The 27,362-nt window shown below is 37.0% G+C and overlaps 2 protein-coding genes across 4 annotated transcripts in view; one reads left to right on the forward strand and one right to left on the reverse strand.

Annotated features, from left to right (window-relative positions):
- Positions 1-2,045, reverse strand: part of LOC135685681 (uncharacterized) — a 106,780-nt gene extending 104,735 nt beyond the window's left edge. Inside the window, exon 1 of the mRNA XM_089110649.1 lies at positions 1,886-2,045. Coding sequence (XP_088966775.1) covers positions 1,886-1,943 — 58 coding nt within the window. The 5' untranslated portion in view covers positions 1,944-2,045. The remainder of the gene's footprint in view (positions 1-1,885) is intronic.
- Positions 2,046-21,354: 19,309 nt separating this feature from the next.
- Positions 21,355-27,362, forward strand: part of LOC135691913 (uncharacterized) — a 30,625-nt gene continuing 24,617 nt past the window's right edge. Inside the window, exons 1-2 of one of the 3 annotated variants that reach the window (XM_065209918.2) lie at positions 21,355-24,992; positions 27,156-27,231. In XM_065209918.2, the coding sequence (XP_065065990.2) occupies positions 27,159-27,231 (73 nt within the window). In that variant the 5' untranslated portion in view covers positions 21,355-24,992; positions 27,156-27,158. Of the gene's footprint in view, positions 27,232-27,362 lie in introns of all 3 variants that reach the window. The other 2 variants (XM_065209931.2, XM_065209925.2) reach the window with 2 other exon arrangements.

Here is a 27,362-nt window from a genome sequence, read left to right on the forward strand (position 1 = left end):
GTACACGAATCCACAGGTTTTTCCCCTTATGAAATTGTATTTGGTCACCCAGCGCGTATGCCTCTTGAAGTTGAGTTAGGCATCCCTCTGTATAACCCTTTAAATCATTCAGAGTATAGTCAGTCTCTTAGAAAATCTATCCAGAATGCCAATATTCTTGCTAGACAACAGCTAGAGAAGGCTAGAAAGAAGCAGAGTGCACTTTATGACAAGGGTCACAAATCCTGGACCCCTTTGGAACCGGGTCAGACAGTTTGGTTATGGAGACCTAAGCATTGGAAGTTTGGGAGACGATGGACTGGACCATACAAAATAGTTTCCAGGCAAGGGGTTAATTACAATATCCAGTCCAATAGTGGGAAATTGCTTGTGGTTCACCATAACCAGCTCAAACCATGTCCCATTCCATTTGACCAAGGGCAACCCATACATCCAGTACCTGAAACACCAGGTATCCAGATAGGAGAAGCTCTACAGAGAGATGAGCAGGAAGGGGGCCAAGGAGGTCAGATTGAGGGTACTGCCAGACCTGCACGCCTTCGCCAAGTTATAAATCCACCAAGGCGATTTGGAGAGTTTGTGGTACATTAAGCAGACACACTGCATACCCTTTTGTACAAGGGAGGGGAGGGTGTAGCATGTGCTTCCCGGAACTGATTGTTATTGTATGTAATTTAATAATGTCATCGTCTCTATCTGAATCTTTGTACTCTGTTGTTTGTACAGTATGTCTGTTGTTCTGTCTTGATGTGTTGATTAACAAACTGTGATGTTGTATAGAATGATTAGATCTAGATTGTAAAGATCAGTTGTTGGATTGAATATGAACATATGAACATATGAACTTGTATTTGTCTTCCTCGCTACACATACACAATTTTTTTATTGTGCATACACAATATTTTTAATATGCATTCACATTTTTTCAAAACTGCATGCACTTTTTTTTAAAATTGCATACACAAAAGTTAATCATTCTTTGCCGCAACGGCGCACCACAATGGTTTTGCAAAAAGCTGTCACAATGACGCTTTTCCTTTCAACTGTGTTCGCACCCACGAGATCCTATCCGATAATTTTACCTCGAATGAATATTGTTCTTGCAAGGACACAACGAATTAAACAGATTTCGACTGTCTCGATACAATAACTGAACTTAATTTAAACAAACTTAATTTAAATAATTTTCATCCTAATTTAGGCTTTGATAGCTCTATCTTGAGTTTTTTTCATGTGTCCGTCAGCTGATTTATTTGTATATAGGGTTGTTTTTTCTTTCTTTAATGTTCTTATTGTAATTTTGGATTTGGTAATTGAATTTTAAACAACTTACTTAAATGACGTATTGTGTAATTAATTGATTTGCTGAAAAAAATGTTTTGACTTTGAGTTTGAGTTTAATAGCGATAATGATATTGATCATAATCTGAATTCTGACTCTAACTTTCAATACTATACTATTCATGAATTACACAAGTTGTGCAATAGATTAAATCAAGATAAATCACCATTATTTAACAGTGGAAGAAATGCCGAAAGATAAGTGTACCCAGTCCTGTATTGGGTATCGCACTATAACATTTCAAAAAGTAACAACACAGATCATTGTGGTCACTTTTCATGAAACATTGTTGTCTTGCGCAATTGGCCTTGCTGAATAAAACTAGAGGCAGACCCAGCTTTAAAACCACCCTCAAAAGCTATTTTCAGATTGAGCACTTGTACCCTGATATGCAAGTTGTAGAACATGAAACTTTTTCTCTGCGGCAATTTGACCAAAAAATCAATGAATAGAATATATATAGACTAGAATATAGAGAGAGTGACTGTTGATAAATAGAAGAAAGGAAAGTTGTTGACAATTTCTACTGTTAAAAAGCGTTACCTGTCAATCTCCCAATGCAAATGGCCAAGAAAAAAACAGCAACATTTCTGCAATGCATCTTGAACCAGCTTTCCTTCCAACTTCACCAATTTGACCAGATAATGAGTTGTTGGTAATATTTACCTTGACTCGACAGGTGGGACGCTCGCTGCTCTGGGAAAGTTGACCCCCGTCCTTTTAAGTTTGTGAACTTTGATCACTACAAGCGTTGTCTGTGCCGTGGGGCAAATCACTTCATAAAAATCTCGCACACCTTTGGTGGAAATCTTATTCTTTTATGAGAAAATCCCCGGAAATCCTTTTGTTTTTGTGAAAATCTCGTACACTTATTGCAAGAGTGAACTACCCCTCGGTCTGAGCATTTCTGGAAACTAAACAAGCTTGAAAATGATGGTAGCAATTTTTCTGCAGATGCGGAATATAACCCAGAACTAGATGACCATTTTAAAGAGGATGAAGTAAGATCTATCATTTCTCAACTAAAAAATAACAAATCCCCAGGTCTGGATGGTATAATAAATGAGAACTTAAAGTATGGTTCGGATAAAGTAATATATATAATTACAAACATATTTAACATCTTTCTTAAAATGGGTATATTCCCTGAAGCTTGGCTAACTGGTATAAGAAAACATATCTATGAAAATAAAGGATCAAAATCGGACCCCAACAATTACAGAGGTATTACACTTGTAAGCTGCTTAAGTAAGGATTTTACTGGTCTCCTTAATAAAAGGCTTTCTTCTTACCTGGAGAAGAAAAAATTGCTAAATTTTTTTTCATTTCACATTGATAATTCAAACTTTTAATTACAATATACTGATAATACGATTTAATATTAATTAGGTAAGCTTAGGACACTTGGAAAAAACTCAGAAGAGCTATCGAGCCAAGTGCCCTTTACACAATTTAACAACAATTTGCGATATAAATGAAAAAATTTATGTTAATAGTTACATAACAACAACTGCTAAGAAAATAAGATTAGATAAAATAAGAATACTAAACTAAGCAAAATGGAACTAAAGTAACAAGATTAGGTTTTGGAAATTAGGAAACTTGCTAGTTTATTATTCAAAATTAAAATTAAAATCAAAAAACGAAAAGACCAAAATACAGATGTTTATTAAAAAGGATTTGAGAAGGAATTTTTAACTAAGACTATAAACAAATATGAATATCAACCGATCGAGCACTGTTGTTTAGAAGCCATGCTTTATAGTTCTTCGAAAACGTACGTTTATTACTAGATTGCCTTATATCAAAAGGTATATTGTTCCAGATTTTAACTCCATTGTTAAAAATACTTTGATGCTTGATATTAGTTCTTATGGCAGGCTGTACAAATAAGTCAGAAGTTGCTTGTCTAGTTAAAATATTATGTCTTTTTTTGTAGCTGGAAGAGATTACAGAAGATTTTATCTAGTTAATTATTAATAATATCATGCATAAATTTGGCACATTCTATTTTATAGCAGTCATAAAGACATAGAAGTGTGGCGTGTTCGGGTGCCAAAGACTTAGGCCAAGAAATACTACAAGTTTTCGTGTAACTCAGATGTGTATCAAGCTCAATTACCAACTGAATACATTTTACATAAAAAATTTGATATCACATGTAATTCTGGTTTACATCAATCTACATAGCAAACACAAACTGTACAGACACAGCTAGATAACATAGTTACAGGACAGCAAATCAAAGTTATGAATTAACACATACTGACATGGCACCGAAACCCAGCTAGGGCCAACATTACAGAAGTTTTAATTCGTTAAAAAGAGGTTGACTTTGAGCTGTTCTTGGCTGAAATGTAATCAACCTTACAGCATGCTTCATGCTCTGTCTTACAGGATCTAAAGCATTGATTACAGGATTACAAGATGTAATATTTATAGCGTTGATACCAAAAGTTGTCTTTAGACTTTTAAAAAGCGTTTGTATAGTTTATTTTTTAAAGAGATTTTAATATTCCACTTGTAATCCATGGTTTTTTTCGAAGTTTTGCTTGCCTATTTGAGACTTTTTTAAAGGGTGCACTTTTGTTAATAGAGTTAAGAATGTTGTCTTGGAAATGTTGAGACTTTCCGTCTAGGTCTGTCAAATTACGGGGCAAAAGATCTGTTAAGTTAATATCTGAAATATAATCGATGTCATTAAAATTCTTAAAATCTCGTTTCAACTGTTGTATACGTTTACCTTTACTTACTTTTTCATTAAGTATAAGAAAGTTTGACATGTGGTCTGAAATTAGGGAAATTAAATTACCACCCCATGAAATATTCTCAATCGAGTATATAAAAATGTTATCAGTAAGCGAAGGCTTATGTTAAGAAACTCTTCTACAGTAGACCGTTTATCGTATGAAAGTAAATCAAGATTGAAATCTCCAGAAACTATGATTAGCTTGTTTTCTTTCATAAATTTTTTGAGAGTAACGTTAAGATAATCTAAAAACTGTGCTGGGCCTCTACGAGGATGATTATATATAACTCCTGAGAAAACATTAGTGCCATTTTCGTTATCAATTTCAACCCATTTCGCCTCGAATTCACATTTCTCAGATTTAAAGGACTTTGTTGAGTCATTTTTATTATGAAAGTTTGAGCAGTCTTTAATAAGAAAAGCCACACCCACCATTTTTACTACTGCCTTGAAGTCCAATATACGAATGGAAACCAGGGACGTTAAGGTTCTTAAAACGGGCATCGTTAGATTTAGAATGCCACGTTTCACTTAGGGCTACTATGTCAAAATTTAAACTTAGATCAAGTAGTAGGCTCTCCAGCCTTTAAAAATTTTCTAATAATGAGGATATGTTGGTGTCAGGGGCGAAACTACTGGGGGGTATGGGGAGTGCTGCACCCCCCCCCCCCCCATCTTCATAAAAGCAGATTTTGTCGGGCAAATTTATGGCTGCCAGTGTATCTGTCGGGCAAATCTGGAGATTTTCTTTAGGTCGGACTTTTATTGCTACTTTTTGCCCTAGCTTGGTTTTTGAATTTGTGGTCTTTTCTCCCATCTTTTTTTCAATCTCCTCCCAGTTGGGAAAACAAAACAGAAACGAGGCTAGGAACCGCAACATATATACATTTCTGTCTTTCGTCCACCGATCATCGCATATGTTTATCTTCGCCTCGAGATGAAGTCTGAAGTATTGATCGACAGCGAAAGTATAGACGGAAAGTAAAGTGTGTTTGATGCGAGAAGGAAATGAACACTGTGCATACCCCTCCCCCCTACTTTTTGCAAAACAAGAGAGCTTTTTTCAAAATCTTTTGCTGTGATTCCATTCTGCCTCGGAGCCCATGGAACACTGACAGTTTTAGAAGCATCATAAATCAAAGCATGAAGGATATACCATTTCGGAATACTTTGTTGAGAAAAGTCAATCAATACTTTCTTTTCAAAATGTATGAAACATTCATCATACATTTATAAGGAGTTATGCCCCAAAATTCTCTTAAAGTTTTACACTTACAGTTCGAAAGTATTGCACCCTTCGCTAGAAAAAGGTCATACAGACGCCAAAGTATTTTAACTAAAAAAATTCGAATAACTGTAACAAGTAACAGGAAGTTTTAATCAGTTCAAGCGGGAAATAATATAAAATTTATCAAGAAATTGTATGTAGTTAAGATATAAATTGCAAAAAACTTTCGAGTTTATTCTATTTCTGAACATTATCCATGATTACGAAAACACAAAAATTGAGCTTTAATGTTAGGTGTACCTGTAAAATACCTCCAATAAAAAACTTTCCTTTGCTTGAGGGATTTTGTTATGGTGAATTTAGAGATACGTACTTTGTGCTTGGGAGTCTAATAATGTTGAAATTGCTTCCGGAGCAACCGAAAATTGAAAATGAAATTTAGAAAATGCAACTGAAGCTCTTTTTTGTTGAAACAATGTAATCTGCGTAGCTGTTGCTAAATTCCGTGTTTTGTTTTGGTGTTCCACTTTGATAAAATTGAGACCCTACTTCAATCCCCTTTTTTGAATTGCTCTTTTAATAGCTAGGTGATTTAGAAAGTGAAAACTATCTTATAGAAAAGACAGCCCTTACAAATGCTTGCTTTTCGGAAACAAATGTTTATAGCCAACACCAGAAAAACTAGAGGCATATTTCTTGACTTTAGACAAACAGCCTGAGTCTAAAGACCCTCTCTCGGGCTTCCCGATGATTTCAGCCCTTGAGGCGACGTGCTCTAAAAATGAAGTTCATGTATGACACGCCCTTTCATCAAGCATGCCTAGCCCTTTCGTCGGGCATCCAAGCTTCATACCCTCCTAATGAAAATAGTGAAGTTTCGCCCCTGGTTGGTGTGTATGATACTGAACCTATCCTTGCCAGATAAGTTATTATTCTTAATAAGTTTATGAAACTTATGATTTGAATAGTAATCAAAATTGTGATGAAAATTCACATGACTATCTATGTCGTTACGATGCCGTCCATCATGTTCGGAAAGATTTAATTTGCATAATTCTAACTTTTCCTTAAGTTGATAGTCATTGACGTCAATGCAAGAATTGCAACTCTAACATGGCAAATGGAAATTGATTTATATAGCATTGATGACAACTCCAATATTTGAGTACTTTAGACAAGTTTGCCGACTGCCAAGGTTGGAGACGGGAACATCTTTGATGAATCAGACATTTGCAAATTTGGCAAGGAATAGATTTAACAACGTCACGAACCTTCTTGTTGCAGACAGAGCAATTCCGTTCAAAGTCTGAAATATTCAGGGGATTAAATGCTTTACCGCTTTTGACTGGCCAACATGTTGAGTCACGAAGCAATTTTAACAAACTATTGTCTGTCGTGGATTGGAAAGAGAAAGAATTTTTGATAAACATTGATTTGGCTTCTATTGTTTGTACTTTTTGGTATTCTAAGCACTAGTCTTCATTTGCCGCGGAAAGCAGGGAGTTTGCTGCGGAAACGCCTTTCCCACGGTTTACTTGCGTAATTAACTAGCGTGATATTAATCAAGGTCGTGTTTTCAGTATTCTTACAATTTCTTTTGTCTCGTAATAGCTCTACATAGGTTTAATCGTTAACACATTTATTGTTGGTAATATCTTTTGTATTTGCCGGTTGGTTAATTGACTTGGAACGTTTACACGTATCTTTTGTAATTATATTTTCTAAAGGGACCGATAACTAAAAACTAATTGCTTATGGTTTAATGAAGTCAGAGTGTGTTTGAAATGAGCGTGTAATGTATACCACATATTTTTACACATAAAATGATAAAATACAAAATGTTGTATTGATTGTTGATTGCCTTACTGCAACACACTTTGTTGATTTGTTCGGACTGTTACGATATAGTGGAGGCACTGCCCGGATGTGTGTTGGAGTAAGTTTTGTTTGTAGAAAATATGTCGGTGATAGATAGGAGAAAGAACGTTCGATTGGCGCATACAGAATTTGCGTTGCAAATCATAGAGGACAGTAATGGAAACGACGTGAGTGAAACAGATTTAAGAATGATTCAGTCACAACTGAAGGACAAGCAGAAGAAGCTTGATAAATTGGACGACGAGATATTGGGGTTAATAAGTGAGGAAGGAGAAGCCGATGATTGTGTAAAGGAAGGCAAAGAAGCGGGACAGTTTAGATCAAAAGTTCAGGCTGCTATAATGCAGATTCAAGGTCGATTGGATGATAAGTTACAACGCAGTGGTTCCATTGAAAGTCTAAGTTCTACAGCCACTTTGAATACCAGAAAGGAAAGAGTAAGGTTACCGAAATTAGAGATGAGAAAATTCAGCGGTAAACCGTATGATTGACAGGAGTTTTGGGACGCATTTCGTTCGTCAGTTCATGAAAATGAGGAATTATGTCAAGTGGACAAATTCACGTATTTACGCTATCTGTTGGATGAGCCTGTGAAAAAAGTTATTGCTGGGTTTTCCTTAACTGAAGCAAATTACGAAGCGGCAGTTGATTTACTGAAACAAAGGTTCGCAAAGCCAGTAGTGATAAAACGATCGCACGCTTGAGTATGTTGCGAGCTGTGAAGGGCTCTGAAGATTTATCCCTTTCGTGTTTTTTGGAAGTGTTCAGAAACGAGCTTGAAGTACGAGAGTCGCACATATCAATCTTGAAGCCAAACCTTGCTGGTTCGTCTGGAATGCAGACAATGAGTGCTAATGGAAAAGGCAAAGATTGGGTGAGAACATCGAGTGCCTTGCACAGCGTTGCAAAGGTTACCTTCAAGTGAAGAGTGGAGACATTGTCCCGGTAAAGATAATCCAGCAGATTTAGGATCGCTTGGGGTTCATGCTAATATTTTGAAGGATAGTGAGTTATGGTGGCATGGTCCAGATTGGTTATGTCAGGATAAGTCTTGTTGGCCATCAAATATTGATTTAGGTAAACCTTCTGAAGTAGTTGTGGAACGTAAGAAGGTTGTCAATTCCATGTTAATTAGAGAGGAGAGTTCTAAGGGTATTGATCAACTCATTGACATCAATAAGTACAGTTCGTATGATAAGCTTTTACGCGTTACTGCATATGTCTGCCGATTCATAAATAATCTTAAAGCTAAAATGAACAAACAGGAACAATTGACTTGATCTGTAACTGTACCAGAAATCTTGTCTGCGGAAAGGTTGTGGATCATTAATGCGCAGGTAGTCTTGAAACAAGATCCAAAATTTGAATTGCTTAAGAAACAGCTACGTATTGAAGAGCAGAGTGGTATTTTAAGATGTGTAGGTAGACTATCAAACTCTGATATGGATTTTGAGAGCAAGTTTCCTATAATATTGCCAAAGAACCATCGTTTCACGGAACTCGTTGTTCTACATGTCCATGCGTTAATGGGGCATGAGGGTCTTCGTATCACTTTAACGGAATTAAGATCTCGGTTTTGGATTACTAAGGGGAGGCAGTTCATTAAGAAACTTATCAAGCCTTGTATAATCTGTAAGAAATTGGAGGGTAAGGCTTATAAGGCACCCCCTATGGCACCGTTACCAAATTTTAGAGTAAAGCAGTCGCCGCCTTTCAGTAAAGTAGGTGTTGATTTTGCTGGACCGTTGTATGTCAAGGGGTTAAAAGGTAAAACACGTAAAACGTATATCGCCCTTTTTTCATGCTGTGTAACACGCGCTTTACATTTAGAATTGGTAGAAGACCTTACAGCTCAGTCTTTCTTAAGATGCTTAAAACGATTTACTGCTCGAAGAGGTACGCCAGAGTTAATCGTATCCGTCAACGCAAAAACTTTTAAGGCAGCAGCCAAGTCTATCAATCGTATATTTAGAAATAAAGATATTCAGCGGGAGTTGGAGTCAAGAAGAATAGAATGGAAATTCAATCTAGAAAGAAGTCCGTGGTGGGGTGGCATGTTTGAACGTATGGTTGGTTTAGTTAAACGTATACTTAGAAAAATTCTTGGCAATTGCACTTTTTAAAATACTTGTCAGAGAAAATGCATTTTCCCTTAAGTGTTTTAAAAAATGCAATTTGTAGGTCTTTTCATTCGACAACATATGTTAAAAGATCACAGGCCCCCCAAAAATAGGAAATAGTTTTATAATAAACAAATTCACTAATAAAGAGCTAATTATAAGTAATATTATGTTTTAACTGACATTAAAATCACCACAAGCAATCAGTGCCTGACAGACCAATTACCCCCAATTTTTGAGGTTTGACCCCCTATTTCTCAGAAAAGCCCCCTCAAACACTTGATCAACATTCAAATTCGTTATCTACGGCCAAAACCACGTTTGAAAAAGTTGGTGTGGTAAATTCTCCGCTAGGGTGACAATAGCCCCCCTCCAGCCTCTGGACTATTACCATTGACCTCCAATCCAGTCAATTACAGTCTCTTCATTTCGTAAGTAGCGGACTTTTGTCTCCATTACAATTTGAGGGGGCTTCCTTAGCTAGCTTTCTCCTAGCAGCATCTTCAAATTGAGCCAATTTTCTATGAAATGCGCACGACTTAAGACAGCGTGGATGTTTATGATACATTTTATTGTAGATTCAAATTATAGCAAGGCTTAGGCCAAACTGAGCAGAGTGACTAAATTTTACTGTCAACATGCACGCTTTCGTATGCAGTTAGATTTAAAAATCTAATTGCATCTTTATGATTAGATCAAGTATGCATGAGTAAAATAATTGGTTTTCGAGATATGGAAGCGTCTTTTGTTGTTAAACCATCAGTTTTTGTCACGAATTCACAAATCATGCTAATAGGTCTAAGCTCATCGTTTGCACTTTCTGTTTTGGCATACTGTTATCATTTACCGCAAGGATTTTAAGCACACATTTGTAAGCTTTACTGAATACTCCCGCTACCCTTATTTAGGATACAAAGAAACTGTACAAATATTTCAGAGGTAGGGCCTACCTATGTTGGTAGGTAGGGCCTACCTAGGAGGCTTATTCAAAAGGGTCCTTTTTCCTTTAGCAAAAAATGAGGATTTTCAACAACCTACAATGCTTGCCACGTTGCTTTGCCTTCCCAAATTTTTGAAACATTTGCGCAAAGCTAAAGTTTTTCGGAAAAATCCCTCTAACCCTCATTAAAATGTTGCTCAATTTGGCTGTTTTGATGCTGAATGTATTTTCACTAAAAGCTGTATAAAGGTATTGAGAAAATAAACCAACATTGTACGGGGGGAGGGGGGGGGGCAAAATTTAGAAAGCGACAGAGATATATTGTTAAGGTGGATTTAGACTTGCTTTGTTTACTTGCATGCCGTCAGGAAAAGGCGTTCCAACTATCTTTGGCAAGGTTTTTGCAAAATGTGACCAAATTTTGGCTTGGTGACTAACATGTTTGCCGAAATTCATTGACAGAATCTAATTTCCAACGTCTTAATTGAGTTCTAATGAAAGTTCTACTTACCTTTAGAAATTATCCGGCAATTACACTCTGAAGAGTGTTGGAAAAAAGTGCTTTAGTCTATTATGTTTCAGCCCTTCCGTGCTACCTTCAAATATAGCTCTATACGGCGACATGTTAATCTTAGGCCATACGGAGCCTTGAGATTGTCTGGAAATGAAGGATAGCTCAAAAACTATTCGGAAAGCTTCCTTAATCAATATTATGGAAATGGTTTTGAAATAAAACTCAAGCCCAGCCATTTTACATGGTAATTTTGGAAGCACTTTTAAAAAGATATTAAGAAAAGGTAACAGTATGTTGAGATTAACTTGGACACGCCTTAAAATGTGTTATTAAATTAATTCAATTCTCAGAATGTAGCTAGCTGATACTATCAATCAGGGCTTGAAAAAAGACTTTTCTTCCTGGCAGCAAAATTAAAAAGTCAAGATTTCCTGCAAAACTAAAGCAAAAATTCCTGCAAAACTAAAGCAAACTTGCAACTGCAAGTGATACTTCAAGTTGCATATTCTGTTTAACTATTTGTCCTAAAAATTAACTATCATACTACCAACCAACTGATTGTTAGTCGAGTCCTCAATTTTGATCGTAGCTGTAAATGGTCATACAAACAAATTACTGTTTTGGCTCATATAAAAAACATTATCGTCAAAAACATAGAAATCGTTTTGTTTGTACTGTATTCTGTGATGAAGGACAACTTAATTGAACACAACACTCGCATACCTTTTCTAAGGATAAAGATAGGAAATCTGAAATCTCTAAGATCTAAGATTTAATTCATATCATATCATAGATCTATGCAGACTATGGGTTTTAATTTTGCTATTCATTTGCATCATCAAATCAAGTCGTTTAATATTTACATAATATTTAAGAATACTACTTTAAATTTCAATGATTAAAATTAATAATGTTAAAAAGGGATGGCGCTAGGGTCAAATTTCGAGGTCCAAGATACTTATTCTCCTAAGCTGCCGATGATAATGAAAATGCCAATAGCAAAATATCCAAAAAAATTGATGATCCACATAGGTGTTTTGGGCATGTACCTCTTTTGATAAAATTGACGTAACAAGATTTGCTGCCTTTGAGTGGTTTCACTCAAAATTTCCTGCCAAACAGTAATCAATTTCCTGCGAGGAATTGCTTGTGAAAATTTCCAGGCCCTGCAATCACTTTATTCCTGGTGTGTAAACAGATGGGTTTAAAATTGCAGCTCAGTGAACGAAAGCTTTGAAAAAAGTAAGAAATTTACCTCCTTTTTACACACCTTTTAAATAAGAAAATATCGTATTTGCCAACTGAGAACAAAAATTATATACTTCAATCAAATTGTCGGGCCTTTCATTCCATCAAATCTAAACGATGTCAACATTGAATCTTATAAGAATTCCATGATTTTCAAAATAATAATATGCCTTTCTATTATCTAGCTACGAAACATTAGATACCTGACTGCTCTCTATTAAACACCTACAATCGAAATTCCCGATGCATACGTCGACAAAACAACTTGATACAGCAACACCCACAACGAAAGAAGTCTAGCAGTTAGACGCTGAATTCATTGAAAATATTTTGAATTCCCGCTTTAAGACCGGATAATCGGAATATGCGAATATCTTTATAGTTTACACAAGATCTACCTCTCAAACAAAACTAGTCCGCCTATCTGTTCTTATTTTGCATCCACAAATTTGAAAATAAGCAAGAAGAAAGTTAGTATGGTGTCGAGTAGACACTAAGGTCAAGATATGCAATGGGGGGTTTTATAATCAACTTTCCTAGTACTTTTATAAAAAACAAATTCGCGTTACTCCGAACAGGCAGGGAATTTTCCACTACAATCTAAGGACCTGGGTAACCAAAGATTTTAATGCTTAGAATGAAAGTATATATATAAGGGATCAAGATTCCGAGTTGGGACATTTTGGAAAATTGGTTCTTGTCACGTGACAGTGACGTAATTGATCGAGCGACAAGTCACGGTCAGAAAAAAGTAAACTTTTCGAATTTTAGATCTAAATACATTTTTGGATTGCTCTTTCAAAGTTATTCCGACTTTATAAAAGAATCATAGCCCTACAACGTACGGTTCCAAAGTTATAGGCGTTTAAAGTTGCAGTTAATCAGGGGGTAACGTTGTATAATTCTAATGGTATGTTTGTCTGTCTCAGATGAATTGACAAAAGTTAGCCAGAAAATAATAACAAGCCTGATTTCTGCTTCTATTACAGTTATTTTAAAGCACATTTTATGCTACAAATCGCGGGCTTTAGATGAATTATTGAGCTTCTTTCATTGCATGTTGCCCCCCGATTTTTTTGAATTTCAAATTTCCTTGTTGGTTTAATGTTATTTAATTTGAAGAATATACAGAAAATGTACAATTTTCATTCTTTAGTGGCTTTGGCTATTTACTGAGTTGCAAGAATGAGATGGGCCCCACTTAAGGTCCATTCACACTTGTCGCGTTTTTCATGCCGCGGACCATAAAAGGTGTGCGTTTTTTGACGCACAGCTTGGTGCCAATGCGTTTTTTTGCAATGCGGCAAAGTTGAAAAAATCCAACAAAAACGCTTCGTGACGCTCAGATCACTAGTTCAAAATGGCTGCTAAACACGTCAACAAGGAGTTATTGATTGAATCGGTTAGAAAATATCCTTGTCTTTACGATACATCGCGGAAAGATTACAAGGACGACAGTATTAGGGAAAATGCCTGGAAAATGGTTTGCATCGATGCGTTGAACCATGTGAAAGAAGACCAAAAACTACTGAATGAAGGTTTGTGCACGAGTTTTTATCAATCATTTCGCGCTGCTTATTACTCTCATCTTTAGCAATACCTTAAAAAAAATAAAACAACAAATTTAACGACGTAGATCGAACATTTGATATGCTTGCTTTCGGCTTATGATAACTGTAGTTCTACCCCAAACCTTGAACATCCTGTCAAACATCCTGAAAAATCTGCATGAACAGCTTGGCGTGTCCGGTTAACCATGTCAGTCTAAAATTATTTCAATAAAAGCCATCGTTGTATTTTAAACTTGCTATTAGGTTTCTGAAGGTGTCAACATAACTCTCTAAAACTCTATAATTTTATTCGTTTTAACAAAATTTTACTGTTAGTTGAGCTAAGAATTTTTTATTTGCCATACAGATATTGCAATGCTGAAAAGAGTTTTCAAAAACTTGAGAGACCGGTACATGAAAATGAAGAAAGAGTACAAGCCGTCAGGGAGTGCAGGAGGGGTTCCTTTGGAGCCTTCGTGGCCATTCTTTGCCCAGTTGCAATTTTTGGATCCATTTCTAAAACATAGGCCCACTACCAGCAATTTGCAAGTGACATCCTATGGTTTCGAACGTTTCTCCGAACAAGAAACTACGCTGCAAACTGATAATGAGGATTCATTCGTCAATCTGCCTGATGAGGAAATCGAGACCCTGTCATCCAGTTTAAAGCAAACCTCTTCCCCAGACACCCAATCTTTTACCCCGATTCTTTCACCAACCGTCTCTATTGATGCATCAGTTGCTGCCCCCTCACCTTCTTCGTCAATACCTGCCAATACTGTACAAACAGGTAAATCAAAAAAGCGCAGAAAGGGTCAAGAAGAGACAAGTAACGAGCTGCTGTTACAAGCTTTGAAAGAATCTAATGACTTTATTGCAGCAGCATGCAGTCGCCAGGAGCCTGATGAAGATGATTTGTTTGGGCAAAGTGTCGGGAAACAGTTAAAGAAACTAAGTGAATACCAAAAAAGCCTTGCTAAAATAAAAATCCAGCAAGTTATACATGAAGTTAAGTGGCTGAGTGAGAGCCAGTTGTAAAACGTAAATTTGGTAGCATTAAGAACCTTTTCGATTTTGAATAACATTATTAGATTAGATAGCGTCTTTTTAAAATCGGGTGCCGTTTGAGAGAGGGGAGATACTATTGACCACTGTGGTATTATTGAATTGCCTCTCCCCCCCCCTCTTGCATAAGCAATCTCATCAAATAGGCCCCTAATCTGGAACTAAAAATTCTAAATAAGCCCCTACCCTTTGAAAAGGACCTCTTATTAACATGCCAATTTTTACAATAGATGATTTTAGTTTCTGGATAGATACGACATTCGTCGTAAAGTTAAACCAATAAAAACGAAACATTTTTAATTTTTTTTCAAAATTTACTTTCAAAATATTTGTTCTCCTGGAGTGGACTTGAATAAAGAAAAATTGCTTCAAAGAGCTGTTTTCATGGCGACTTAAAGAAATTTTTTATTATGATGAGCTTCTCCCATGTTGCCTTCGTTTTGCACTATGAAAAGCAGATATTTCTATTTATGAAAGCAGATATTCCTATTCATGTGTGATGTGCTTTTCCCATTTTGATTCTTGTCCCATTTTTTCAATAAAAGGCGCCTTTTCCTGTTAATTCTGAGCCCCTCCTGTCTTTTCAGCACCCCAGGGTCAACGAGAAATAACTTTTTTTGTTTTTCAATTTAAGTATAGTGGTAAAAAATATTATATATAAAGCAACGGAAATAGCAAGGTTAACTAACGATTTTATTTGATTGGCTCATAAGATGTTCTTTTTACGTAATCATACTGCCAAGGCAATTCTCCTTGTGCAGACTGAAAGTAGTCTGCGACTTTCTGTCGAAAAGCTTGGGCGGATCTACTATGATTATTAGAACCAAGTTGCTTTATGTCTGAAAGAGAGCCAGACTCTGTTACTTCAGATCTCCATGTTCCGCGATGAAGAATACCGTGGGCATCTTCATAATCAATGTAACCTGGGGGGCAGTAAATCCTTCCGTACGCTTTTTGACTGTCATCGTGCTTTTTTAGCCAGTTATGTAGGGCTATAGCTGCAAGGATGCTTTTACTGGCCTTTTCAGGCTGAGCTTGAATAGGTGCTCTCAAAAATCTCCATCTAGCTGAGAGTATGCCAAAAGCATTCTCCACTACTCTGCGAGCCCTGGAAAGTCGATAGTTATAAATTCTTAAGCTCTCTGGTAAACCCTTCCCAGGAAAAGGGCGTTGCAAATTTTCTCGAAGAGGAAATGCTTCATCTCCAATAAAACAGTACCTGCTACTCACTGTTGTACCAGGCAAAAAGTCACTGTCGGGTATTCCCAGACTGTTTTCGATTAATGCCTTACCAAAATTGGAATTATTGAAGACACTAGAGTCACACTGTCTGCCATAGTCTCCGATATCTACTAAAGTGAACATATAGCTTGCATCTGCAACAGCCATTAAAACGACGGAAAAAGACCCTTTGTAATTGAAAAATGCACTGCCTGAGTTGTTTGGGCAAACAACAACACAATGTTTTCCATCGACAGCACCAAGACATAAAGGAAAACCCCATAGATTCCAAAAATCATTTGCGATCTTTTTCCAAGCATTTTGATCTTGAGGAACAGGTACTGAAATGGGACATAAGATCGACCAGATTTTTTCAGGGACATCATCAAGAATTTCACAAACAGTGGATCTGCCAATTCTAAAATTGAATGACAATGATGCCTGTGATTCTCCAGTAGCTAAGTACCTCAATGTTACAGCAAGCCTCAATGCTGGGGATAATGGTTCCCGAAATCGGCTCTTCTTTTTAAGCAGCACAGGTCCAACTAATTTGAGCAAATCGTCAAAAGTAGAAGGAAGCATTCTGAAAAAATTGAAATGCATAGAGTGGTCGTTTAGCCTCATCTCTTGTACCAAGTTATCAAAGTGGCCTTGTTGTTCTCGGTATTTCCATAATTCTCTTACCCAAGAAGACCGCTTTCTTTTGCCTTTTTCCAATAAATTCAACGCAATCAATCGATTTCGATAGGCCAGAGCTAGCAGAACGTCGTCTTGTTTACACGCCATTACAGAAAAACGCTAGGGAGAGAACGCGTCAAGTGTGAACAGGACCGACGCGTTTTTTCCGCATCATGCCGCAGTGCGCCGCATCATACCGCGATAAATGTGAATGCAGCTTTACGGGTAGCACTAAGATCCGTAATAGAAACAAACTATGTAAAAACATACCTGACCAATAAAAAATGGTCTAAGGTAGCCAGCCACTCGTCACAAGAGTCCTCCCTAGACATAAAGTCAAATACTTCCCATTCACTTTCGTCACTTGAATTGTCCTAATCAGATTCTTTATCCCCTTCCTCTCCGCTGTTGATAATCGCTGTTTCTGCCATCGGGCTGTCTTCTGCTTCATCGGATATAGTTTGGTTGATCGGCGGTAGATCATCTAAGCCTGTTTTTTTCTTCTTCTCCGTTTTCGAACCTGTTTTCGAGCCTTTTTCTTGGGGGGCATTTTTCTGAATTACAACTGTCGTAATCACCCAAACTTCCATCTTTTGCTTGCTCTCTCACGAATGCTTTTGACTGATGGCGGAAATTGATTGCCAACGAACCCGACCAGCTTCACATCTCCATCTTGAATCTTCCAACCAAATTTCTCCAAGTCAAGATAATTAATGGTCCTCTGCCCGCAACGATACCATACATAAGCCTGGCAGTGAGCTCGTTTGATAACTTGGACAGCAGAATCGGGATCTGGGGGCAAAGACATCGACGACTTATTTTTCAAGCTTTTGTACCAGCGAATTTTGTTTCCACGTAATCTTCATTATTTTTGCCGGAATAGATCACCGAACGCACAAACTTTCTGACGTTGTTTAAACCATCTTCGGCCAGCTTTCTGCCCTGCCCAAGTGACTCAAGCAAACCCAGCTTTGTTTTATCTGCAATAACTTTCTAAAAGATACAGTGAATTCTGCATCAGAGCCTTTTTTGCATCGAAGAACACCATCTGCAATGAAGTCGAACTCTTGCATTTGCATTAAATCTGAAAGAGTTTCAGGAGAGAGATTTATTCTTATACCAACAAGGAAATTTGAAATTCAAAAAAATCGGGGGGCAACATGCAATGAAAGAAGCTCAATAATTCATCTAAAGCCCGCGATTTGTAGCATAAAATGTGCTTTAAAATAACTGTAATAGAAGCAGAAATCAGGCTTGTTATTATTTTCTGGCTAACTTTTGTCAATTCATCTGAGACAGACAAACATACCATTAGAATTATACAACGTTACCCCCTGATTAACTGCAACTTTAAACGCCTATGACTTTGGAACCGTACGTTGTAGGGCTATGATTCTTTTATAAAGTCGGAATAACTTTGAAAGAGCAATCCAAAAATGTATTTAGATCTAAAATTCGAAAAGTTTACTTTTTTCTGACCGTGACTTGTCGCTCGATCAATTACGTCACTGTCACGTGACAAGAACCAATTTTCCAAAATGTCCCAACTCGGAATCTTGATCCCTTATATATATACTTTCATTCTAAGCATTAAAATTTTTGGTTACCCAGGTCCTTAGATTGTAGTGGAAAATTCCCTGCCTAGAAGTAGAAACAGTTTGCATCTTGAGCTCTCTTTCATGAAACTTTTGAGATTATTAGCTGAACAAATATTTAGCTTGATATCCAGCTATTCAGGGATCCAGTTTTTGAACAAAAAAGTAAAAGCAGGAAATTTCATTATGCGTGACAGGCATTTGTTTTGCTTGTCATCAATGTATCACCTATAAGTGCAAATTTCATAAAGCCCTTAGAAATCGATTGGGCTTCGAGTAGTGTGGTCGATAACTAAAGTGCTTTTCACATATCTACTTTCCTACAATTTCCTGAAATTTTGTTGTGAGTCATAGTAGCTTATTGTGAAGCATTTCCCATAGAGTGAAATAGTTGCGGTTTTCAAGTTATATCAGTGAACTTCAAATGAGCCATTTCAATGAATGCTTTACTTCGGAAAATCTGCTTTGAAACACCAATAGAATCATGTATCAATAGACCTTATAGATAAACCAGCAGGGTAAACAACGGCATAGCCTTTGCAGGTACTATTTGCCTATTAGCAATAATTGCACAAAAATATCGGTCCCTCTCAATTATGTATAGTTTCACAGTGGGTTCTCTTTTTGTTGGTCATGTACAATTGAACACTTAATATTGCAACTTGACGGCGAGGATTACCTGCAGGAAGCTGGCTGGTTTCTTGTAGGTAACTCCTCGAAGAATTCACTATGATTGCCACAGTAAGCCTATCTGCTCTCTTCCCTTTAGCCATTACTCTCAGGAGTTCCGAGATATGATCCCAGGTCCCTTGAGACATACACAGAATACCATACACTCTTCCAGTGATCACCCTTTCAAAGTCTCTTTGCCTAAGGAACGAACTCAATCCCACAACTCTCCCTTCCTTCCTAGATCATGTAAACTTTGGAATGCTCTACGCCCTTCCTTTTCCCCAGACTCTTACAGCCTATCTTTATTCAAAACAAAAGTAAACATACTTAATCTTTCCTCTCTCGCTTCCTAATCCTTTCTAACAAAGGGCTCCCTTGTTAGGGCCTAGCTATAGGCTCATGAGCCTTTCCCTAACATTGACACTGGGCGCACTGGTTTCTGACATAAAACTCATTATCTTTGTCAAAGTGGAAAATCGAGAATACTTTTTCAAGTTTGACAGAGTTAATCTGATTTCCGCTTAGAAATTCAAGCGCTCTACAGTTGGTGTGTAAAATGGTTGTTTGCTGTTTGGTTGATGTAAAGTGGTTTAAAACAAAGCACACATTTGACTTGGTGTGGGCTGTGGCGTGAAAATATTCGTTAATTGCTATGGTTTCCGTTTTCCAGAGTTCGTCCTGCTCTGGGGCAGAACGACGGAATCTTTAAAGGATTAGTGAAATTGGTTCAGTGGCAATTTGGGTGGACACACTGGAAAATATGCATTTCTTTACTAACAAGCTTTATCCCTTTTGTCCATGAACAACAGAAGTTTTTCCTAAAATCTTGTTCAGTGCGCCCAGGGCCATTAAAGAGGCACTGACGCAAATTTTTGCATACGAAGATTTCAACGACAATTTTTGAGCCCCAGGTTGGGGGCTGAAAGACCCGAAAATATATTTCGTTTTCCTGTACTCGCTGTGGAAGTGAAGTTTCGAAACTTTGAAGATTGGGATATACATTTTGATATCCCACTCCAGGGCCGTAAATCTGTCATGTGAATTGGAGGGGTCAGCAGAGCAAATGAATATAAAGTATGCAGTGGGCATGGCACCACAAGGGTATGTGTTATGTGTTATGGAAACAGTTGAGGGGCAAATTACTTTAAAAACAAAAGTCAATATTTTGGATTTCTCAAGACTTTCTGCTCTATAGAAGGTATTTACAGATATTCCTTAGTACATGGACTTGTTGTTATAATTGGATGGATAACATTTTTCAGAGACGGCCCCAAGAAATTGAACCTTGGGAGCTAAGAATCAAGTTAACTGTCGTAGGAGGACCCACCATGGTTGGGTCCGACGCGGAAGAAAATTTTTGAAATTTTACCTTCTAGGAAGGCTAAAAAAGCATCCCCCAGACTAAATTTAATAAAATACTAGAATCGCTCAGGATAGAAAGTTCGGCGTTTCTCAGAAGAACACAGATTATTGTTTATTGGGTGAAATTTTGGAGGGGAAGAGTCATGCTTAAACCTTAGTGTCTGACTTTGGGGAAATATGGGACGCTGTTGTATTGATTGGTAGAAATTTACTTTCTGAACAGAAATGTGCGTCTTCCTTATTTTGACTGATTTCAGTAGGCCATGTTTACACATAAAAAATAAATACATTTTAATGATACAAAAAGTGATTTACTAAATTAAAGCAAATAATAGACAAATAATAGAAATGTATGTAAATAAGTTAGTAAATAGGTCAAATAAAATGACAGATTGCTCTCTTTTTATTTCATACTTTGTTTTCAAAAATAAAACGGTAAAAAACGGTAAGTTTTTATCTTGTAGAAATTATAAAAACCACTCTGCTAACAAAAATAACCTTAGTGGCTGAGGTTTGTTGCAATAACACAGAAAAACGCAGTTTGGTTCTAACCCGGCTACCAGGGATTTTTTTCTTTCAAGAAAAATGATGGTAATTTCTCCAAAAAAATCGTTTTGCTCCAGATTTTTGGGGGGGGGTCCAGTCCCCCCCGTCCGCCCCGGGATTTACGGCCCTGTCCCACTCCTTTTCTGGTCTGCTGCGCGGAAACTAAGTGTTGGACGTCATTTGGCAGTTCTTGGTCGGGGCTTGCTGCCCCGGCTGATTCAATGGGTGGTCGTCGTTTCCCTTGTAAAAGTAGATGGAGGACGCGATAGACCGTTTTAGTGCAGGTGGAAGCAAAAGAAACGTCTTCAGTGCTCGTCGTCGGTATAAACGACCAAATCTTGTTCCTCGCACCATTTCTTGCACCATGGCTTTCACCGAAATCATACCACCATACTTCTGTTCCCGTCTCGTTTAACACAAAATTGTTTGTACTTACAAATTACATAATATCTACATAGACGGACCTCCATGCATTCGGAAAATCACTTAATTATCATAATTTTTGTGTTAGTGCCTCTTTAAAATCAAATTTTGTATTGCTTTTGGACTATTAAAGCATAGTCAATCACGAAAGCACGTGTAATTTTTTCATGGGCTTGAAATATGTTGAAAGTTTTTTCTTAAGAAATTAGTTCAAGGTTTCTTGAAATTTCCGGGATTCCATCTCTACTATTAGCCCATTAGTTTTACCTATGACCATGACAACAAACCAAAACTCAGATTTTGGGATAGTTGGAGGCAGAAGCGGACTGGCCCACTGGGACACCGGGAAATTTCCCGGTGCGCCCTTTGCCCCTAAGTTATTTTTTCAAAAACTTGAAAACCTTCAAAAGGCAACTAACCTTCGGATAAAACTATAACTGATTACAATCACAAATTGACCTCCAATCTCAAGTACGTTTCCATGAAAAGTTTAGAAAATTCATTGAAGACGAAGTTTTCATCAGCAATTTTTGCAAGATTTTTGAGAACCTTGAGAAAAACATATTTTGTTTTGAAAATGGCTTTGAAAAAAGCAAAACAATTTAAACATATCAAATCTTTTTCGTCTGAAACTTTTCAGAGCATATAACGTTAGAATAAACGTCCAAAAGAACAAGATGGAGAATTCGATCCACAAATGAGTATTTATTCTCCATCTTGTTCCATCTTATTCTTACGTTTTTAACTCTAAAGAGATTCAGATGAAAAAGCTTTTATTTCTTAAAATCTTTTGCTTTTTTTAAAGCCATTTTTAAATTTCGCAGCGCCAAAAAAATGTTCATATTTTTTTTATTGGCAGCAGTTAATGTGGTAGCAGCCAGAAAGCCTACTCTCACTTCCAACCCTCATTAGCTTTTAATTTTTCCAAGCAAGTGCGCAATTCTTGAATTAATTCGATATCTGTTGAGGGGGTAGTAGGGGTTTTCACTAGCTAACTCGCGCACTGTTTGTGAAACCCATGACTTTTGACTAACCATATTAATTTTTTGACTTATGACTAATGCGAATTATTTCGAGTATCTGATATCGAATAACTGAGAGGGCTCGCGCATTGGAAAAATTAATTGAGCACTACCCTGTGCTCTTTCAAATCAATCAAAATAGTTATAACTGGATAAAATTATCGGTGTGTTGGCCATTGGGTATGGTAACGTTCGGTCATTACGTAATCAAAGATGGGTTAGTGAGGGGGGGGGGGGGGGGATTTCACAAACGGTAACAGTCATTATGGTTATTTCTTAAAGCTTGTTAAAATAATTATTCAGGGAGAAGGGGGTTTTTCAAATAATGCTGTTTTTGATGACATAATATGTGCATATTCATTGTCTTATCTCTCTTGAATAACAGTCCTTTTTCTTTGGGCCATAAACTATCCCTTAATAGTGAGAACTGCTCTAGGTATGATAAAGGACAATACTTTCTCAACGTCCTGTTGTTGGCAAGCTATTTTACTTTGCGATTCAACTAAAATCTCCTATGCATCATGCTTTTTGTACGTTACAACCAGGAGTTCTGTACCCTAAAAAACTATGACTAATTGAAGCCAAAAATCTCGACAACTTTTTAAAAACTCTATGCAAAATTTATTGAAGATTGATGCCCTCATGTAAGAACCTTCTGTAAACTTAATGAAAAGTTAAACCGGCTGTTTTGATGAAACTGGTTTCAAATTTTATTATTAAAATATTCCGGAATAGAGACTGTGTCTTTTCTTAAGAAATTCTTTATCCATTTTACCATGTCTACGCACAGTTTGTCATACCGAAGGAGCCATCAATCTGCAAACTCATCAATTTGCGCAAAACGGATGGCAGCAAGATCTCTTAAATTCCATTTGTCCAAGATATGTTATCAGATATCTTTCGGACAAGTCTACGGTTTAAAGCATATGTTCAATACCTGATCATAAATGATATCTTTTGTAAATGATTTGCAACTGTAGCGTGGAAGCAGGAGCAATACAGTCATTAGGCTAGCAGGTGTTGAGGCACCTCTTTACTTCTTTTCAAAGATATGCTGCAAAACTTTCGAAAATTTATGAGAATGATGTCATGTATTTCGTCAAATTTTTAAAGATTTCGAGATAGAGTTTAATCGAAAAGAGTTTCGTCTCCTAGGCCAGAGAAGTTGTTTTCTTTGTAAAATTATGAAAAAAGTGTCTCGCTAGCTGAAAAATGGCTTTGGGCTTTGGTCCAACTTTCAAAATCTATCATTTGATAACATCATTTCATGCATGAAATTGAGGAAAATACGTCACTTGATACCTACAAATTTGACCAGCCGTGTAGACGTTTCAAATATAGTCAATTTGACAGAGAGTCTTCTTCATGCCAATGCCAATCGTGAATAAAAAGCTTTGATTTTCGACATGGGGCATGTTCTGACATTCTAAATAGGGTGATTTAGAAAAATTTCCGAGGGCCAGCCCCTGACCCCCCGTTTCGTTTCTTATGACAGTGTTTGCAACAAACTGATTCTCAGGTAAAGCAAAGTTTTTCCGAGCCAGTTTTACAAGACCCAAAGTTATGCAACTTAAGCACCTATTGGCGCCCTTTTGGCTATTTTTCACGGTTGGTCAAACGGTTGCCAGTCCGCCACTGGTTGGAGGGTCATGGTAGCCAACCTTCTGATGGAAGATGGTACCGGATGATGATGAATAAACACCTGTAGCACGTTCTGAGCAGTTTTTGACAAAAATTGAACGCTCATTATAGAAACAAAACATTTCACTTTGGTGACAAGTTGCTTCCTGCACTGTGAAATTTCTATCACAAAACTTCCTTGAAATTTGTTTGAAACGCCAAAATAAAAAATGTTCCAGACAATCTAGAAATTGTCTGCTTGTATAAACCTTTTGTCTGTTTGTGTAAAAAGTCTTGAACTAGAAAAGTCATATAAAAATACCCTCAAATGTTGTTTTTCATTGTGATGCTATGCGTAGTCCGTAGCACCATACGTAATAATGTTTTCCTCAACCAATAATCTAAGATGTTTAAGAAATATTTTACTAATATTCAGATTGCACTCTCAGAAGCTAGGAGATATAGTCCTAAAATTTGGTGCTCTAAAAAAATAAAACGGTAACTCTAGAATCAAGTGTCTGCTACGATTAATAACGATAAAAAATATGTCTATAATCATTGCCAATAAACGTGATCTTGTAATTTTACAATCTGTTTGCATGAAAACAATATCCCAGGCTTAGAGTAGACGGAAGAAGTCTCATCTAGTTTGTTCTGATTTGATCTTGTTTGATTTAGTCTGCTATGATTCGATTTTGTTTGATTTAGTCTGCTATGATTCGATTTTGTTTGATTTAGTCTGCTATGATTCGATTTTGTTTGATTAAGTCTGCTTTGATTCGATTTTGTTTGATTTAATCCGATCTGACTTGATCTTGTTTGATTTATTCCGATCTACTTTGATCTAGCTCGATCACGTAGAATATTCCTGTTTTAAAAATGTGATGTAACTAAACATAGTTTATGTCACTATGTAATGAATTATTTACAATAATGATGCTAATGAAACTTCATACCATGAATCATATTCACTAGCATATTTATTGTATCTAGGTATAGATTTTCCGCAAGTTAGCAGGTGGCAACATCTTCCATTCATTTCTCTCGAGAAATTAGAATGCACTGTCTCGTTAAATGGCCCTAACGTACCGCAAAAGAATAGCTAAACAGTTTTCGCATGCAGATCATTTACAATGACGAAGGCGAAAAACAGATGTTCAGGTATACCTGGTTGATATTGTAGCGCCTTTATTTTAGTAAAGTCAGTCAGTCCGTACAGGTGAGCATGCTTTAAATAATGACGTTAACATTATACAAGTCATAATGTCTTATTTGTCTGATATCTAGTTTGAACCCACTCCACTATAGTTATGCTTTGTCACTTATTTTATTAGAAATTTCGGATGTTATAAGCAATGCACATAATTGCTATATTTCTCTGAAAAGTTGCAAGAACTTCTAATTTTCATAATGGTACTTTTTGGAATTGCTGGGCAAGGAAGATCAACATTTCCTTATGGATTTTACAATCTGTTTGCATTAAAACAAAAGAGTAGACAGAAAAATCTCATTTTACTGCTTAGACCCAGTTTACAGGGGTTCGATCCAGGCCGGGATCGATCCCAAACTGGTACGGATCAGCCTGCCGTTTACACGGGAGCGCTCGGGATCGATCAGCTATCCGTGCTAATTTTGGATCGCTTTGGAGAGCGTTCCAGTTTAGGATCGATCCAGTTTGGGATGGATCCCGCTTCATTTAAACGCTCGAAATTGATGGGGTCGATCCCAAATTGGCACGGATAGGAAACGAGGCTAATGAATTCTCCAGATTGAGGTGCTTTGAACACGGTGCTCTATATTTATACAATCTTGCACGCCCTTTTCGCTCACAAGATGGGAAATAAAAAACAAGACAGGGGAATTTTTTTTATCGCGAGTTTATTGATTAATTTAGCGAACAGGCTCAGACCTATGATGTTTTTACTCCATCGTTATATTCAGGAGAAGGGCCCTTTTCATCGCAACACATTTTGTTGCTACCATTCAAATTCGAAGCCATTTTCTTCTCAGCCTTCCTATAAATTTAGCAGTATTTTCTTTCTGTCGTTGACGGCATAAGCAATACTCATGACCATTCCTTAGAAAGCCCTGCGGTCCGATCCGGGATCCATCCCGTGTAAACACAATATTTTTTTGGATCGATCCCGTGTAAACGCTTGCAAAATTTTTGGATCACTCCCAATCCAGATTGATCCTTTTTCACCGTGTAAACAGGGTCTTAGATTGTTCAACTCAGGGCCGGCGAAACCGGGGGGCCGGGAGGGGGCCATGGCTAAACAAGCATTTTAGGCAAAAGTGGAATAAATGTAGTATATGATTCTGTAAGTAACTTTGCCTGGTATTCTCTTAAATGTGTCCTTAGCTTTACCTTGGTTGCTATGTCTTTGGAATTATAGAAGGGAAAAGATGGGAATTAGATCGAAGAAATTGGTCATTTTATAAGTTTTACAACGAGTAACAGCTTGGCTTAGCAAATAGATCGAGAAACCTAGTCCAGAATAGCCAGCACAAATTTACGGAGTTTCTTTCTTTCCATTGCCTAAACTTGGCACGCAAGGTCTATTTGTTAACGACAACTTTCTCAGAAACATTACAAAAAGAGAGAAATCAGCTCTTGAAGAAAAAGAAACAGCTGGAAAGAACTTTTTTGAGTATATAAGAAATAAAGTATGGGCAGATTTGTTCTTAGAAAGTATCATCAAGAAAATTTCAGAGTTTGATCGTTTGGATAATCCATTCCTACTAAGAAAGAGAAAATATCGACAACGTTAATGTTTTTTATTTATCCGTGTTTCATTTATTTTTCTCCCCCATCTTATTTCGGGTACTTTTAAAATCTAAAGAAAGGTTTCATTACGAGCTGTATGATAGTGGTTATTTCAAAACTTTGCAGAAATTTTCTATTTCAAGTCAACATCACAATAGACGCGACTATGCGACACTTTCAATCAAAATTAGTGTTAGATACAGTTTCTGGCCATCCCTAAGACACCATGAATCTAAAATTCTTCTTGCCGCCAACCGCGATGGTGGCTTTTCCTAAGCCCTTTCAAGACTTTGATATTTTGGCCCCTCCACTTTCAAATACGTTTCGCCGGCCCTGCAACTGCGTTAGGGTTTTTGCGGTAGCTGATTGGCCAAAACATAAATCTAACCTTATTTATAATTACTCCTCTGGAGATCATTTCGATCCCACTTGTAAAGAAAGTTCTGTTTACTTCATCATCCGACACATCGCAATGCGCGGAGTGCTGGACAAAAGTTGCTAAAACATGCTTTGCAATTTCAGAGTGTCTTTTGAGTTTTGTTAAAACTACTTGAAATGAAAAAACAACTAGCATACCGTTTTATCCACTAAAAAACATTCGAAAATATTTTCTAGAATATGCTGTTTCTTATATGCAACATCCTGCATTTGGTTCTTTATGAAGTCTACGGATCTTCGTCATTACCATCAAGTAAGTTTGTTGAAAAGCCTTTCAATATTCTTTACTTCTGTGATCACATCTGCTAATATCATTAAATAACATCTTCCAAGTTGAAGGCAATCGAAGATACCAAAATAGCTTGAGCCAGTTGTCAGTCAACA

The sequence above is a fragment of the Rhopilema esculentum genome, chromosome 10, assembly GCF_057945365.1.
Source record: "Rhopilema esculentum isolate cy_ngs chromosome 10, ASM5794536v1, whole genome shotgun sequence".
Lineage (NCBI taxonomy): Eukaryota > Metazoa > Cnidaria > Scyphozoa > Rhizostomeae > Rhizostomatidae > Rhopilema > Rhopilema esculentum.